General features: G+C 36.7%; 2 protein-coding genes across 7 annotated transcripts in view; one reads left to right on the top strand and one right to left on the bottom strand.

Moving 5' to 3' along the window:
* The window catches only part of LOC107684277 (TBC domain-containing protein kinase-like protein), a 45,079-nt gene extending 44,754 nt beyond the window's left edge, over positions 1–325 (top strand). Inside the window, exon 26 of the mRNA XM_016480513.1 lies at positions 37–325. Coding sequence (XP_016335999.1) covers positions 37–147 — 111 coding nt within the window. The 3' untranslated portion in view covers positions 148–325. The remainder of the gene's footprint in view (positions 1–36) is intronic.
* Positions 326–4,823: 4,498 nt separating this feature from the next.
* The window catches only part of LOC107684276 (nephronectin-like), a 44,642-nt gene continuing 30,827 nt past the window's right edge, over positions 4,824–18,638 (bottom strand). For 5 of the 6 annotated variants that reach the window (XM_016480507.1, XM_016480508.1, XM_016480510.1 and 2 more), the window contains 9 exons: positions 18,255–18,374; positions 16,102–16,221; positions 14,221–14,355; positions 12,558–12,680; positions 9,720–10,166; positions 7,675–7,764; positions 6,047–6,145; positions 5,352–5,611; positions 4,824–5,259 (listed from right to left, as the gene is read on the bottom strand). In XM_016480507.1, the coding sequence (XP_016335993.1) occupies positions 5,149–5,259; positions 5,352–5,611; positions 6,047–6,145; positions 7,675–7,764; positions 9,720–10,166; positions 12,558–12,680; positions 14,221–14,355; positions 16,102–16,221; positions 18,255–18,374 (1,505 nt within the window). In that variant the 3' untranslated portion in view covers positions 4,824–5,148. The remainder of the gene's footprint in view (positions 5,260–5,351; positions 5,612–6,046; positions 6,146–7,674; positions 7,765–9,719; positions 10,167–12,557; positions 12,681–14,220; positions 14,356–16,101; positions 16,222–18,254; positions 18,375–18,638) is intronic. The other variant, XM_016480511.1, reaches the window with a different exon arrangement.

The following is an 18,638-nucleotide window of genomic DNA, read 5'->3' as shown; positions in this document are numbered from 1 at the left end:
GTAATAATCACAAGTTGGCTTTCTTTTTTCCTGTAGTTTGCGACTCACCTACTGAAGGTAAACTTCCCTCGAGTCTGTGTCTTGGATGGTGGCATGAACAAGATGAAGTCCACTGGCCTGTTAACCGTCCCGTCCCCACAGATATAACGGGATGTGCTTTACTTAAAGGGAAACTTTTAAAACTTTTTACATGGTGCAAAAAGCGAAAGCATTTCTCAGCTTTCCTCTAAACTATGTCAAGAGTTCTTTAAAGGCATTATGCATGTCAGCACTGAAAAGTTTGAACTTGAAAATGAGTAACAAAACTGAAAACAGACTTCTGGGACCAAACAAATCAACAAAAATAAATGCTGTTTATGCTGTTGTCATAAAATCATAATTTGTAGTTTTCAAATTTAAATGGATTTATTTCTCAAAAGTCACCAAATTGAAAGTTTCCAGTCCCATTCTAGTATTTATTAGCCTGTTTACTTTCATGAATGTTCCTGGTTTTATTGTGAGCCCACATTATTTTAAAAAGATAATCTCAGTTTGTTCAAAACCAATTCGCTCTTCCTCTAAAATGAGTTTCCTTTGAAACTTACGTTGTGTGAGTTATTGGATAATGCTAACCAGTAGTCGAATGGCTATGTTGATGATCCAATCCATAGGAAGCCCCGTAATACATTTTCTCTTGTTAAAAATCCTGTGTAGCAGTCTGAAATCCGTGTCAGTACAGAGGAAAAACATTGTGAACAGGGTTTAATAGTGAAATTTTCAGGCACCTACATTGTCAAAAACATCCAGAGAGAGTCATGATAAACTGTGGATGAAATTCTGTGGGTGAGAACGCATAATTAATGCCTAGACCAATCCAACCTGACAGAAAGGTACAGAAAATTGAAATAACCACATTAGTGTGCAAGGGCTTTCTTCAAATTCAGTGCGTCGTTTGATGTGAACAGGCTTGTAGAATCAGAAATGCACTTTGAGTTCCACTTTTGACAGTTAAAAAAAGGAAGAGGAACTATAATGGATCACCGGATATGTGAAAACTGGGGAAAATACATACCTGGGCTGGCAAATATTAAGAAAATGTAGCATATATCTACAGGAAACATACAGGAGCTTAATTCAGTGGAATCAAAAATACAGCCTAGATGGTGAAATGATGGGATGTTCTTGACAGACATTTAGCACCTTAAAATAAATAGTTTGCTCAGAAGAATAAAATTCTGTAATAATTTATTCACCCTCATGTTCAAACCTGTATGACTTTTTCTTCCGTAGAACGCACAAGGAGATGTTTTGCAGACTTTGCTGAACATTACTTTTGGCATTCAGTGCAAGTGATGGGGAATGAAGCGGTTTGTTTATGGAACAGACCGACTGAAATTTTAATCATTATTAGCTGAAAATCTTCCCCTCATTTGCATCTCATTCATATTCAAATATGTTACCTCAAGATGCATCTTTTCTTTCGTGAATAAAAGAATATCGCACAGGTTTGGAATTAAAATGAGTGTAGGCTAAGTGATGCCTTTTTTATTTTTAGGTGGACTATTTCTTTAAAACCAATTATTTGCATATGCATTGCTCCTGAAAGCATGGGTCCATTTGTACCAGACTTTCACATTATATGTCATGTTACAAAGTACCTTTATCTTCTGCCTCGGACACTGGGAGTTTTCAGTCCAGTAAAATGTTGTGTGGAAGAGATGGAAACACATTTTCGGCTAACAAGTCAGTACGGACTAGAACATCCTGGCAGAATGTTTCCATACTGCAAGAATTCAGGATGTGCTAAAGGCGAAAGATGGAGTTAGCAAGACTACAGTAGGTAAGAGCACCAAATAAAGTTGCCACTGCAAGTACATACTTCACCTCCACACAATGTCTCTAGAGGTGACCACTGCCGTTTCAACAGTAAGTTCAGAGCCAAATGTACTTATCTTTACAATTTCCCCTCGGGGAGCAATAAAATTAATATTTTAGATAACTGCAGGATTTTGAACCTCATTGCTACCCAGCCCAGAGCATACAGGAACATAAAAATACACTCATCATTCACTCCTACTGGCTGTAATGTTGCGCCTTCAGAGGAACACAACTCTATAAGACTAATCTTCTGCGAAAGTTTTTCAAACAGCCTAGTGGAGATTTTCGCTGAGGTTTTTTTGAAAGTATAAAGGTAAAATATTTTATAATAATAGAGTATACACACACACACACACACACACACACAACGATTATGTTTGTGTGTGTATGTGTGAATATACAGTATATATAATTATAAAAAGAATATTTAAATGACTAATGTTCATTAATATTATATAAAACAACTGCCACAATAATGGATTTACATCAGAAGTTTCTTATTTCAAATATATGCATAAGCAACAATCACCTGGATTCTAGCAGAGGTCGGTCGAGGCATGATTGTCCTTGAAATCTTGGGACTGTTGAAAAATGCGTTTCTTTATAAACAACTCAAAGCTGCCACTTCAAAACGCAACATTTTACAGATTTAAAAAAAAAAAATTCTTGCAATGGGACATTGTTTCTATAGGGAGTTTCATTGATTCAGATCAAGGCTGTAAGAAAAGCAGTAAATGGGCCTAGTTTGTGCAAGGAAAATGCAGGCAAGAGCAAATTTGTATGCAAATCATTATTGAATTGAACTGACACACAAGAACGCTTTTTTGAATGATTTACACAATTGTTCTGCACGTTTCATGAATGTGCCCCAATGTTTTTCAGACTTTAATAGACAGAACGGTGTCGTTCGAGCACAAAAGCAGTGTCCCAATGAAACAGCATCTGAAAAGATAAATTTGCATAATTAATATAACTGACTCAAAAACATGCTGACGAACAGTATTCAACTAAACTGTTACTTTCTAAAATTATTAATAATTTTAGTAATAATGATGTTGAAATGTAATGATTTTATACATATATTGCTACAAAAAAGACAAAAGTGAAGTGCTGTGCAGCAGTCATCACAGGGAGTCAAATGAATATGAGCAGCATCCGAACTGATTCACTAATTGAATTAGACTCCCTAGTTCTTCATATAAGAGACAGGATAGTTTTGGAGAGCTGCTTATTAATTATTGCCCCTGCTTGTTAAATTGTAAAGCTGTGTGTGCAAAACATCATGACAAAAACAGTTTTGTGAAAATTCGTTACCGAAAAAGCTGCTCTGAACTGTTGTCACACTACTGAAAAGATGAAGAAGATACAAGACATATATTTTACGTTCACACCTTTTAATATCTGGAGACCTTTGCTTCACCTGAATATTAAACCAAAATCTTTCATATTCAACACGCAGTCTTAAAGGGTAACCATGGTTGTGGTGATCATACAGAATGGCTGATACAGCCATTAATAAGTAAAATTCAGAACAGTTTACTGGTTTGTACTTAATAATATACGTCAATTAAATATTCAAAACTTGGTTGTGTCATGTAAACATTGTCCTGCATCACTTATACGATGAAGAATTCACATATATATGCACGTACAAAGCATATTTGAAATATATATATATATATACACTGTATGAATACATTTACAATAATACACCAAAAATAGTTTGTCACTCAGATTAGCTGGTTAAAGCACGTGGGCCGAATTTAAAAAGGCATTTTGAAAGGACATCATCATCATTCAGGTGGCAAATAAACAGTTAAACTGGGCAACTTGTGTTTACAATGGCATGACGACGTCTACTCGACAGTTCAACACAAATCTTTGAAGTGGGAGACAAATCTTACATCTACAAAATTAAAATATACAAAAGTATATTTTCAGACTTCTGACATTTTAGACATATCCAACAGAGCACTGCAGTGATGATGTATTTTTGTAGGCCAACCCTACAAAACCCCTAGCATCACCCTGGTTCCCTCGCCGAAACCCAATCCCTTGCCTTTTGGATTACTGTAGAAAATAAGGTCTGTCACCAACAAAAGTTTGTGATTCTTACACGTTTTGTTCATCATGATAATCTTCACAAATTAACAAGACTTTTGAAGTCCAGTCACCAGAAGTAAAAAGGTAAACAAACTACACGACGGTCACATGATTTCAGCGTTACCACTGATAACACTTCTAATAACACTTTTAGTCTTTAAAAACATTTTCCTTGAAAGTCTGAGTTGGAATAGTTTGTAAGAGCAGCATTATAAACACACCGAGGCTGTGAAAGCGACTAGTGAGTAGACGTTTTTCTGTTCAGCGTGATATCGTTTAATGTCCCTGTCAACCTCTATAGACCTATCTTGCCACTTGTTAGCAACTGCCTTTTTCAACACAAATAAAATTATGTAGTAAAAAAAAATCACAAGGGGGTTTTACTGATGTATTTTATGCCTTAGAATAAAATGTGAAAATATCTTGAGCTTGTGTTTAACCAGGCATTTCACCAAAAACCCATTTCTGTCAGGACCACTATCGTCAAAGATGATTGACAATTAGCATACAGTTTGGATTGGCGGTATGGTTCCGTTCTGGGCAAGAACTCCCTGCGCATCCATGCAGCCTAGCATGGATGCGAGCAGGGAGAGCAGCGATAACCCCCCAGGGTAAACAGAACAGAACCAACATAAATGTATTGCAGATATCATTAAAGTTCAATAATGTTATGTACACATTTTAGAATTAGTCTGATTCAAAGGAGAATCAGAAGGCTGAATCCTGACTGACAGAGGAGGAGTTGGGGATGGAGGAGGGTAATTAGCTATTGAGCAATGCAAAAACTGCTGATACTACTGCGGAATCTTATATATGAATACTTAGATAGGTGTCGTATTCCCATAGGTTGATGGGGATCAGCTGAGAGTCAGCTGATGCGAGCTTGACTAACGTGACCTGCCAGAACTAACGCTACGCTTGATTTAAAAAACCACTGACTACAGGACGATGGAACCTAAAGTGCTAAATCGTTTGGATTTGGCCTACAAAAATATGTCATCCCTGCAGCCCTCTATTAAGCTGGAACATGCACTTGTAGCCATTGAGGAAGGCCAGAGGAAGTGCACCATACTGTTAACTGTACCGGGATTGACAGGAAGTCATGTCCCTTTCTGTACGGTGTGCGTCTTTCTAGAGTGCCGTGAGTAAAGCTGGCATTAAAAGTCTCTGTTAATGGCGCTGTTGGTGTTAAAGTCTCCTCAGATTGTGCTCTTCCTGACAGGAACCTCGTTTGAGACTCATGTCGTCCAGAGCTATTTCACCCTTACGGCCTCTCCGCCGCTCGCCCTTCACAACCACCTGTAATGGCATAAATCAAAAAACACCAATGCTGGTTTCCAGCCGACCTGCTCTCAAATGGTGATGTGAGGTTTTTCAGTGTTGACACTTACGCTTTCTAGCCCATTGCCCCAAATGGTGATCTGCGTCGACCTCCAGCCGTTTCCTCCCGTTCGACCCCAGACAGCGGGACTGTGCTGCCGTCCCTTCTGGACGAACACCTGCAGCATGCCCACGTGGTGCCCCGCCATGTCGTGTCTGAAGGCCAGGCACAGGTTCCCCTCGTTCCAGGGCATCGTCAGGGGGAGGATCAGCTGAGCGCCACGCCCACCTCTCTTCTCTCCGCCCTCTGAGATCGTCAGGTACCGCCCACCTGCCATAGACCAAGGCAAATTTAAAAGATGAATTTATTCAGAAAACAGGAAATGACATCACAAAGAGGACCTTTGTAGACCCTCAAGGAGTCTCTTAAATATACAAATTGTACCTTGATGTTTTAAAAAATATATATTATTAAAAAGTGTATTTGACATTTTTGTACTTTATATCAAATGTTCACCACACTTGACCTTTCTAGATTCATCAAATGAAAATGTCTTGAAAACATTATGAATTTTTTTATGAAGGTATGAATGAAAACATTATGAACATTCAGCATGAAACATGAATACAAAGATTTGAATGGCCCTGCAGCTTTTTAATTATTATTTTTGTATCATCCGAGACTTTCTCTTACTTCTCATTGACCTAATAATATTTTATTTAAAAATAAATAAATAAAAATAACATAGTGAAAAATGGTCCATACCTAAAGGATCTGCTGTTGTCTCCCAGTGAAGGTCTCCCTCTCTGCGCTGGATCCATCCACAGAGACCGTGGTCAAAAGAGCAGCTCAGATGTCCAGTCTCTGTGGAAGATCACACAATTACTCAAAAATTCAGATGACAAGAATTAGAATGCAATTTTAGAAATTACTTTGAACTACAAAAAAAAGTTTATCATGAAATTAGTATAGAAAATACTAATTTTTTCAATATGAACATTCACAATTAGTGTGGCACATTAAAAAATGTTTTTCCAGCAGCAGCAGCAGGATTGTGCACCATTCAAATTTTATTGAATAAATGAGGAAGCAAACAATTGTAGAATTTTAATTTTAAGGAGGGATTAAAATGAAATAAAATGTAAAGAAATACATAAGAATGGTTGTCAATAAAGCATTTCATTTTTCATTGTACTCAAATTGTAGAATGTAAGTTACACAAAATATGGGGTATTTCCAGAAACATTAGATATTAATAATTAATAATAATAAATGTGACTTCTATAATTTTGTATTGAATTTTAATTACATTTAATGAATTTTACTTTTATGGAATAAAGAATATTCTGTAACACTTTACAATAACTATGATTAATTAATGCGTTAGAAGATTTTAAAAAAATGTTTGTTCATGTTAACCAATGTAGTTAACTAAGGTTAACTAAGGAATTATTACCAGATATTCTAAATTACCACAAATGTATTTATTTATTTCTTTGCTTGTTTGTTCATTTATTTATTCATTCATTCTGAAAGCAATGTACACTCTCAGAAAAAAAGGTACAAAAGCTGTCACTGGGAGGTACATTTTTTTTAATATATTTTAATACTTTTGTACATTATGGCATATTAGTACATATAACGTACATATTTGTTACCTTTTTTTAGCTGGCATTTTGGTAAAAGTCTGTTAGTTTGGAGGAATATGTCTTCAGAATTAAAGTAATTCACATATATAAAGGAAATAAATACAAAGTTAGTTCAAATTAATATTGTGCTCGGAAACCTATTTGAAAAAAAAAAAAAAATTGAATTTGTTTCCAATCAATGGCCTGTCTTGACAGATATCAATGCTATATAGGTCGCCCTCCACACTGGTAGATAACAGAATAAAGCATGTGGCTGGTGGCGGGTGTTAATTTCACACCCTGTTTGCAAACAATCAAAATATTGCTTAAGGCTCTAAGCTGGTATTCCCAATGTTACGGGTTCAATTCAAGAAGCCCATAAACTGAGATCCTCTCTTATCATCATGGCCCTGAGCAACACACTGAACAGATTGCTCCAAGGGAACTGCCCTTGCAAGACGCGTAAGTGAAACTGCTAAATGAAAAGTAACTCAGAAGTGTGCTATTCCTGAATTTCCCACAGGGATCAGTGAAGCGTGGGTTATTTTCATGAAGGCCTATGAAAGCTGTTCACCTCACACACTGAGCCAATTCATCTGGAGTGACATCATACGTCAAGATACCTACAAGATGCCTGTGAAGCAAATAACATTACAAACATACAGTCTCACTGTGTTCCCATACAGTACTGTATGTCTGTTTCTATATATCTACAGACTGCAGCAATTATCAAACAAAGCAAAAATAAAAGCAGCCGTCTCTTACCTGGGTCATCCTTCAGCTCCTCTTCTGTGTTGCCCAGTTCAATATCTAAATCGATACCCAGCACATTGTTCTGCCCATGATTTCGTGGTACTAGAAAGGAGAAAAGAAAACAAAGAGTTTAGACTATAGTGATTCCCAACCATGAGTAGGCAATTAATTTTTTACAAACATTATTATATATACACACACATGCTGAATATGACATATGACAACTAAATGGCATTGCTTAAGTGCTGTTTACTGCATCAGTAAGACACTATATTGTGAATATAGTCATGACTAAAGGGCTTGCCTTATGGCTTAATTGAAACAAATAAATGTTGGGGACAAGACAGTTATGCCCTCAATTATTTAACCCATAACCGAAAAACAGGCTTCATGGAGGATTGGCGACATGTGAGAGTGTGTACATCAAATATATAGTAGGATAACAGCTGGAAGGAAATCAAGTCTGTGATTAGTCTATTGATTTCAATTATCCCTCAAGCCTTTGCTTGTGAAGCACTATGTGCAGCCTGTCCTCGAACCTAATAAGAACATGTAGTAAACCAACTTCTTCCTAGGGTTGTTTCCAAACCCTGCAGGTGTTCATGTTGGGGCTGTACAACTTTGACATGCTTGTTATTGTTTCTAATTGATTAAGGAGACATAATTATACTTCATCCCTAGGAGTCTTGCTTTATTTCCCCACTGTTATTTTCAGAGGCATTATTATTTATTAGGCCTATTTGAGCCCTCGAAGGCAGTGCAGAGTATCTGATTTATGTCCTGAGGCAGGGCCAACTGGTAATGTAATCTCTCTAGGTGTCTTCTGTTTTCATTAGGTGCTGTCAACTGGATTGGAGGCTTTGGGATGCAATTTGCTTCCCTGAAAAATCGGCCTTGTGGGAAGCCCAAGATATGCCCAAAAAACGTTTATGAACATGAAGGAAACAACATAGTCCTTTGGGCCTGGAAATGGTTTTCTTGGATAGATCCAAAGGCCTTCATGGCCCAGTCCCAAATGATGCACTCAGCGGTTCTCATCTGAATTCACACATTGGTTACAAAACGGAACATGGACTGTTGGGTGTACTAGTGCGAGCTCAGCAAAGAGTGCACTGAGGTGGCATAGAGGCACTTGGGAGTATGCTTCTGAATCATAAATTGATATGGGACACCCTATGGTATTATAGATTTCACAGAGAAGCATGTGTAGAGGTCGTAAGATTACATCAAAAGACAACATCAAGTGAACGAAAGGGCTTTAAAGCAAGTGAGTTGGCAGCTGTTTCCTAGCTCCAATCTACCTGAACATGGGAAAACTCCTGAAATCAAATGTTTGTTAAGTTTTCGTTTCAATAACATGGCAAATCAGCAATAATATCTGATAAAACTCTGGCTCAATTCAGGCTCAAAAGACTTTCAGGTTGCTTCAACTAATGTAGGGGTGACCAATCTTGCTCCTAGAGGTTCACTGTCCTGCAGATTTTAGCTCTAACCCTAACTGTACTTGAATCAAGGTATTCAGACTCACATCAATCTTTCAGGCATTTATGTTGGGATACACTGGAGCTAAACTCTTCAAGATGTTGGCCCTCCAGGACCAGGACTGGACACCTCTGGTTTAGCTTCAATCCTAATTAAAGACCTGGACCAGCTAATCATGTTCCTCAGGGTCTAGTAATCTCCAGAACTACTAGAAAGTTCCAAGTTAGTTGGGGCAGTTCAAAACAAAACTCTGCAGGACACTGGCACTCCAGGAGCGAGATTGGACACCCCTGTACAGTACATGCACATTTTACAGTAAAGCTGCGGTCACATTTACTGCTGTTTGGCACATTTTCAGCGAAATCCAGTCATTTCTATAGGAATCCAAGTGATCAGCAATTTTGTGTGAGACCGATAGATTTCCCCATGCAGATTTGGCAAAGGGTTCAAGTTCGTTACTTCCTTGTTTGAAAAGTAACTTCTGGGTGAGTCGCCCAAATGTCATTAATTTGACCACACTTTAAGACAGAGGGATTATGACTGAATCTGAATAATACTGAAGCAGATTTACTTACTGTGAACGTCCCCTCTTTGTTTCTGGGTAATGTCTTTGATGCTGTTATCAACTGGCGTCAAAAACGGGATGAAAGGTCTGCGTGTTGGGATAAAGGGAACCACCGCTGTAACCACCGGTGCTTTTGTGGTAGTTGTGGTGGGTTGCTGGCGGGACGGGACCTTAGGTTTGGTTGTCACCACCACAGGGGGTTTACGTGTCGGGATGAGAGGCCTTTGGGTGGTGGTCGCTGGGACTCTTGCTGGAGGGGTGATTTTTTTGGTTGGAGGAGGTTTGGTGGTGGTGGTTGTTGTTGTTGTAGGTGAGATCCGTTTAGCCGTCACTGGTGGTCTGATTGTTGTGGTGGTCCTCCTTTGGTCTGAGCCTGGAATTTTATTGCCCCCTTTATTATTGTTGCTCGGCGTGGTCTTTCCAGGACGTGGCGGGTCAATTACCACCTTTGGGATAGCTAAAAGGAGAACAAAGAGGATTTTTGGTTTAATTTGAAGTTAACATGAAAACAAAAACAAGTTTCAACCAAGTCTTTTTCCTTGTTGCATAGGTTTAAACCTGGCCTAGCTGGCATTCAGATGGTTTAACCCTTAAAGACCTAGAACTATTTTGGACTCGCCTGTATTTTTTTCGTCAAGTTGGTCTCCAAAATTAATTTTTATATTTTAAAAATATACAAATCTTTTATATATTTATTTATTTATTTACAATGCAATATACATGGTTAAGTGTTGTTAAAGTAATAATACACCATCTAGACTGACCAGCTGAAAAGTGGCAAGAAAATTTTTTAAAACAAGCCAAAGGACCAGCTTAATCAGGCTGAGACCAGCTAAGACTGATGTAACAAGTTTAAGCTGGTTTAAGCATTTTTTTAATATTCACATATTTGTCAAGACCATTTATTACATTTTCCCCCTTTTTTGTGTTGTATATTTGAGTTACTCTAGCTATGCAATTCATCATAATTATCTCAAATATAAATTATAATCAGAAAAAGACCATTAATTTTGACATTATGAATTTAGGCTCCAGTAGAAATTTCAGCATTCATTTTAAATCAAAATAAAAAGCATGGTTTCAGCTCATGTGTACAATGAATGCACGAAAGCCATCCGTCACATTCAACATGAATACCAGAAGTGTAAACCCTCGTGCTTGTGTCGTCCTTAAGGAGGAAACACTAAAGGAATGAATGTGACAATGCTATCTCAGGTTTCACAGGAGCTTTGATATACGATTCCCAAAATGCCAGTAATTCAACCCTTTCAGCACTTCTGAGTTACACCTGGATGAAAGTTTCTAGACCAGATGCTGAGGAGGGATGTGTTGCCTCATTGGTTTAACATTGATTAAATCAGGTGTCAGACTCACGACAACTGTATTTTTGTCCAATTAACAAATAATAAAAATATCAAGAAGACTGCAGCGGTGCAGGCATAACGCTACACAGATCAAGCTGCTGACAGTGGTGTGTAAAAGCAGCAGAGAGTGCACAGTTGTGATGTCATGTGATGCTCACAGTGAGTCTCTTTGTTCTCGAAGATTAAAAACATGGCAGCTATCAACCTCAAGTCACTCCTGACAAAAGTCACAGCAGACAAAAGAATTCCAGACAGGGAGACTTCGCAAGGGGGTCTGAATACTTTCCGTACCCACTGTATATATAGAGAGATTTTCTTTCATTAGATCTAAACTATTACAACAACAACAACAACAACTACAAATTCCTTTAGCCATATACGATTAAACTTTGAAATAATCACCAGGAAATTATTGTCAGCAATTTTTTTTTAAATATTTCATTTTATTAATTTTTTTCTAAACCATATATACCCAGACATGTCATTTCTCTCGTTTAAATTGTTGTTCATTTCAGACAGTAAAACATTAACAGTAAAAGAAAATTAATAGATGTATATGTATATAGACACTAATGTTAAAAAATTTGGTGTCTATACATTTTAATAAGTGTAATAAACACTTGAGTATGTATTTTGGATGTTTTCTTTCCACTAGTCTGAAAGAAGTTATGGAAGCAAAATCTAAAAATTGACCAGTGTATGAAAAAGCAGTAATTTTGCCTGTAGTGTTTTACCTTGAGAGGCAGTGGTTTGCAACTAGATCATGTCATTACTTTGTTGCCACCCTCCCATATAAGTCAGATCAGTCTTTGGCACAAAAAGGCCTGTAGCTCCTTCAGAGTCCATCAATCTCCTGGCAGCGTCTGTGATCAGCCGTTTGCTTGGTTATCTCCTTTCCAGGGACGACTGTATGCCTTCCACCTCTTAATGATAACCTTGCCTCAGCTCTTGTGCTTGAAAGCCTTTATACTAATGACTCCTGACTTAAGCCTTTCCAAACCTTTATCTTGAAGTGCTTTTGAAAGCACCGTTCCACCTTATTTTACTTTATACAGCTGCTTTTAATCTAAATAAATCAAAATCACCGCAACTGAGAACAGATGGGGACCAATTAAATTGTTGCCTGAGTTGTAATGTGATTAGTTTATGCACGGAGTGTGTTCGTTTATCCAAATTAGTTATTTTTATGGATTTCTGTATGCACTGTAGCGTTGCAGATTGTTCATAAATAAAGGCTCCAAAAAGAAACATTTTTCCTCAAAGAATCTTTCAGTGATCAGTTCTTAAAAGAACCAATTTTTTTTCTTAGTCTGAAGAACATTTTAATAACCTAAAGAACCATTTTCCACTATGAAGAACCTTTTGTTTGATGGATGTTAAAGATTCTTCATGGAACCATAGATGGCAATAAAAAGCCTTTGCTTTTAAGAGTGTAGCGAGCTCTTAAGATGCAATCGCAGTGATTCTTTGGTTTGCATACTTACGTTTGCAGTCGTAGCCCACACCTCTGTAGTCATCCTTACACTTGCACTTGAATGAACCAGGTGTGTTATAGCAGGTGGCGTATGGACCACACTGGTGTTGATTTGAAGAGCATTCATTCACATCTAAAAAAAAAAAATAATAATTAAAACAGAAAAGATCAGCTCTTTGAGATCAGGCAGTTTTCAAAATAAAAGTCATAGTCTCTCTTCTAAATCCTAGCGAGCTACAATACCATTCAAAAGTTTGGGGTTAGCAAGATTATTTTGTTTCTCGATGGAGTCTCTTATGCTCACCAAGGCGGCATTTATCTGATCAAAAATACAACAAAAAGTAATATCGTGAGAAATTATAATGCGAGAGGAATGCCAAAATGCTATTTACTGCCTGAATTTCACAATGACATTTTCAGAATTTGAACACTTATGAGATTTATTGCACAAAAAAGAAGCTTATTACAATTAGTGGATGGGTACGATTTTGTTCACACATTAACTGAAAACAGCATAGTCTAAAACATCAATCGTGGGATTTAACCGATAACCGTTAATCAAAACGAAGATTGGTTAAAATCAAGTCGTCGATATTGTTAATCCAGCACTAACATCCACACAACTGACATATTTTGTTACTCCTGTTGTAGTTTATCCACATTGTGTGCATGAAATAGACACTGATACCCTCAAAATGCACCATTGGAGAAGCACTAATTAAACATCACGGTTTTATTTATTTATTTTCCTTTTTCCTATTTCAGACAAATATTTGCGGTTGCCAACATTTTGATGCATGGCTACTTGGCATAGTACTAATTGGGTAAGAAAAGCTCTTTTGATTATCTAAAACAAGATAAAACAATAATGCTCTGTTTTTGAACAGGCATTTTTTCTCAGTGCATTATGGGAATATCGTGTCTGTGAAGGATACATGCAATAATTTTACACTGCTCACTAGTACTGGGCGGTATACCGGTTCATACCGAATACTGGTGTTTATTTTTGTTGTTGATTTTATCAGACGATGCCGCGATTATAAATGAGAGTGACTCCTGATTAACATGTATTAAAAGGGGTCGTGTTTAGTCACTATTTAGTGTGGTATTTTTTGACAATATTCAGTCATGACAGTAAAATAGGGCATTCTAAGTCAATATACTGCAGTATTTCCTCTCTCAATCAGTAGAAAATATGGTTAACACCCGGTCATGCATGAAAAAAAAATACCGTCTTGTACCGTGAAACCGGTATAATTTTGAAAAATACCGTGATATAAATTTTTGGTCATACCGCCCAGCACTACTGCTCACTTTTTGAAAGCAAACCTTTGACACCTGAAAATGCCTCATACAGGCAACTCACTAAGTTTTGGAACAGAGCGATCTTGTTATTATAAAACTGAAAACCGTGAAATGTTGTTTAAAACAACTGGCACTAGGCCTATATTATTTCAAACCTGAACTTGGCACAAAATGTCTGCGGTTGGCAGGAATGTCAGTTAAGTTTAAAAATATTTTTTTAGATAAAGCTCTAGACAAAAGCAAAGTTTTCAGTATTTCAGAATCTTCAAATCAAATAAAGACTACTAAATCACATTGTTTGAAAGGTTTCTGGCTGTCAGTGAATGTAATGACAAACACATCCTCTGCATTCACTCAGAACCGCTCACCTGTACACTGATATTTCCCGTTGATGTACTGCAGGTCGAAGCCATCATGGCACTTGCAGATGTAACTCCCAAATGTGTTGATGCACTTACGGAAACGTGGACAAACCGCTTGACCTGTGGCACATTCATCCACATCTGCAAAACAAACACACTGATCCATTATTTCTCCACTCTTTTACAAGCTCCTCAGGTTCAATTAAAAAGGTCTCAGTGAATTAAACTCTGGTTCTTGAAGTTTTCCAGTCAAATTCATTACTACTGTTATTCATGATCTGTGAATGTACACGTTGCATAATGCTGTCAGGATTCATTTTTCAGATGTTTACTGGCTCTTTGCACATTATTATTCCTTACATACTTTGATATTTTGTGTTGGCATATGCTGCATTTACTGTTTAGCTTAATTGCGATATGCATCAAGCAGTGTGTGAATGCTCTGCAGGAGTCTGAGAGCAGTGTGCAGCAAACTCGACACTTATGTGTGCGTGTACAGATATCCATCGAACACAAGCTGCCCTCCTCGGAGCAATAAAAGTCCTCTGCTGAAATACCTGAAGAGTTGAACACCTGTGCTGTGAAACATTAAGATGGTCAGTCTCTGATTGATGGTACCCTTTTAAAAAACTCACACTGTTTTCTACGCTCCCCTCCTCATAGCCTCCAGATAAAAGGCAGAAAGGTGGGAAACATGTAAAGAGTGGAGCTAGACATATGTGCGCGCCACAAGTTAAATGACTCAATTTGTCGTATTCCGTTTGTGATTTAGTGAACTGTGTGGTTAAGATGTGATTCTTATAAATGTTTATGTAAGATATGGTCTCTGAGACTATGGCATGCTATTAAAGCAGTCATTAACGAATGCCACAATGAAATTTCCAAGCACTTAAAGCATAATTACCAGATCAAAAAGAAAGAAGCACAGCTCTGTTGTCAAGGAGGTTCTGTAGCAGGTGCGCAGCCGTAAATGAAAGTGTTTTGTGATACTTCGCAATAGTAAAATTTTGTCATCTTCTCTGACAGCCACAAAAACAAAAAAAATTACAGTGCAATTCAAGATAGACCTGTACATTTTATCAGTATGTTCCTTCCCTGGAAATGGCATTTCTAGCATTATATATTATATATATTTAAATCTGTCATTAAAAGCATTAAAAATAAAATATATAAGAATTCAATTATTATTAATGTATTATTATATTATATATCATAATATAGTTACAGATAATGATTATGCAAAATACATAATATAAACAGTAATATATATATATATATATATATATATATATATATATTACTGTTTATATTATGTATTTTGCATAATCATTATCTGTAACTATATTATGATATATAATATAATAATACATTAATAATAATTGAATTCTTATATATTTTATTTTTAATGCTTTTAATGACAGATTTAAATATATATAATATATAATGCTAGAAATGCCATTTCCAGGGAAGGAACATACTGATAAAATGTACAGGTCTAGAGGACTGAAAATAAAATATTAATAATAAATAATAAATAAATATTTTAACAAATTAATTTTTTAATAAAATAATATATATATAATTTTATATAATATATATAATTTTAAGGGAAAAAATACATTTAGAAATTATTCATTTAGAAATAATATATAATATATACGAAATGTATATATCATTTACAAATTAATATATATTAGGCCTATATACTATTTATAAAATTACACTTTTTATTGACAGCTAATTTTTTGGCACTTTTAATGACTGGGGGAAAGTTTTTCCAACAAAATAACAATGAACTTTATTTCTAAAGCTCAAGGAAACTTTGATTCCCTTTTAAAGTTGTAAGTTAAGCTGTGAATTGTGATCAGCTCTTGCATGAACACATACCCACACAGGTCCTGCCATCTGGAGCCAGCTGTAGACCTGGAGAAGGGCACTGGCAGCGAACTTCTCCTTTCATTACCTCACAGCCGTACTGGCAGTTCGCCATGCTGCATGTGCGGGCATCTGACAGAAACATACAGATACCAGATTTAGCACTTATCATACAATCACATATTCCCACCACTTTCAGTACAACACAGAACCGCTTACTGTAAGTATAAAAGACATACATGAAAAACAAAATGCCCCTATAGATGTTCCATATATAAGCAGCCAGGGGCATAAGAGAATAGACAAAAGATGAATAGCCATTAAATGGGGTGCAAGGCCACAGGTCAGAAAAGGGAACAGACTATTCCACATTTAGCTTCATGGCCTTGAAGGAAATGGGCAGTGAAGCAGATAACCTTGTGTTATTAGATTGTGCAGTGATCTATTAGCCCTGCGGAGAAACTCCACTCCACATTCTCAACTAGTGTCGAGGGTGTCGTCACAGTACAACCCATTTTCCACGAGACAGTGAGGTAAAACACTCTAGAGGAAAAGAGATGGCATATCGTTCCTGCTAATGCAGGTGGAAAAACTAAAATAAAATCAATTATTCCCTAAAGTCTTGAAGGAAATAAAATGAGAAGGGGATGGATGGATGTGTTACAAAATCTCTATATTCTTGTGTACTAAGATCAATAAATAAACTCACTTTAGACTGCCATTATAATAGAATTTTAATATTATTTTTATTTGAGATATTTCATCCTGGCCCAGTATTGATCTATATGTTTTCAGCAACTTTGTTTATTTGTTGAATAATAATAATTATTATTATTAGTAGTAGTAGTATTAGATTATATTATAAAAAAATATATTTTCTACATTTATTTTATTAATAAATATTTTTCATTGCGGGCAGAGTACGATGTTATTTATTTATTTTTAAAAATTAATAATAATAACAGAAAAATAATACTAACTAGAAATTTAGTTGAATTTACAAGTCGACATATTTGACACTTTTATGACATTGAGTGCTGAAGCCATTTTTTATTTTCAATCTAATTGCTTGAAGTTATGAATAATTTGAGCCAGACACGTAGACCCGTGCAGACTCATATCAGACCAACACCCAGCCTTTCCAAACTATGCAATAATCTGCGATCCAAGCATTGACAATCACTGTAGCACCCACGTCACAGGAGCCGCTCCACACTTTGATTAACTCTGTGGTTCAGTGGCGTTTGCTGAAGTGTGAGCTGTGGGGAGGTGAGAACATATTTATCAGAGAGTGGAATCTCCAGGCCTCTGGAAGCACATTTAGCACCGGGCAAGCACAGGCACGGGCCACTTGCTGTAGTGAGAATCGCTTCAGGCCAGCAATAAGACTTAGCCTTTACTGGCAGGGTTGAAGTTCACAGCTTTCTCATATTTTTTGTGAGTCGTCTGAAAGCTCTCTGCAGGGTTGAGGGACGCCCTGAGCTCTATTTGTGTATGGGAGAAGAGACTATAAAAACACACATTAAAAAATACAAAATAAAACAAAATACAGGAAGGAAAATTGTGATTTTCTTTTTCTGCAGATGAAAAATAAAACCCTTTAAATGCATATTTGTTAAAATAAATAAATACATAAAACTTTTATAACAAGATTATTTTTTATAATTTTCTACAGGGAAAAAAACATTTAAATGTACATTTGAAATGAAATGAAATGAAATGAAATTAAAATCTCTCCTCTAAATGAAACTATACAGATAAAACTATTTGAACAAGAATAATGTTATATTTTCTAAAGGAAAAAAAACTTTTAAATGCATATTTGAAAATAAAAAATGTAATAAACAGTGTACCTTTATTATATAGTTTTATATAAAATTCAGAAGACAATACTGCTTTTTGTTCTCTTCTCTAAATGAAATATTATGTTGTATGCATAATTAAATTTTTGCATTTTCCATTTTTTTTTTCTTTGTGAAGCTGTTTTGAAACGTATGTTGTAAAGCCTGTGGAAATCTAGCTTGTAGAAACGGTATATACACATTGAGGTTCACCCTGCTGGGCAGCACTATCATACTTTTCAAGCAGATCGTTAAAGAGCTATTGAACGAAGCAGTGATTGACACAGCTGGACACCATGTGCAAAACAACGAGATGTGACTCACTTCCACAGCTCCCATCAGGTAACAGCATGTAGCCGTTTAGGCAGTAGCATTTGTAGCTCCCGTATGTGTTCATGCACCTGTGTTTACACGGCCGAGGCTTGAGGCCACACTCGTTCAAGTCTGCAGACAGAAGGACAGAGAGGGGGAGGTTAGAACATCCTCGTGTCAGAGGGGGAGGCAAAGCGGGCCAGGAATTAGGCTTAAACCAGAGGTCAAATCTGAAAGGTCAATCCTTTCAAACCTGTGAGGCGGCGTCTGCGGGAAGAAGGTGAAGCCGCAGACCACTGTGTCTGGACAGGCCCACCTCAGCATCTCACTCCACAGGACACAAACCTGCACTTTAGCTTCCAACACTCGGAGTCTGACTTTGGGTTTTGATACTAA

This window comes from Sinocyclocheilus anshuiensis, unplaced genomic scaffold (genome assembly GCF_001515605.1).
Source record: "Sinocyclocheilus anshuiensis isolate Anshui unplaced genomic scaffold, SAMN03320099.WGS_v1.1 scaffold1371, whole genome shotgun sequence".
In the NCBI taxonomy this organism is placed as follows: domain Eukaryota; kingdom Metazoa; phylum Chordata; class Actinopteri; order Cypriniformes; family Cyprinidae; genus Sinocyclocheilus; species Sinocyclocheilus anshuiensis.
This window is presented reverse-complemented; position numbering and strand designations above follow the sequence as displayed.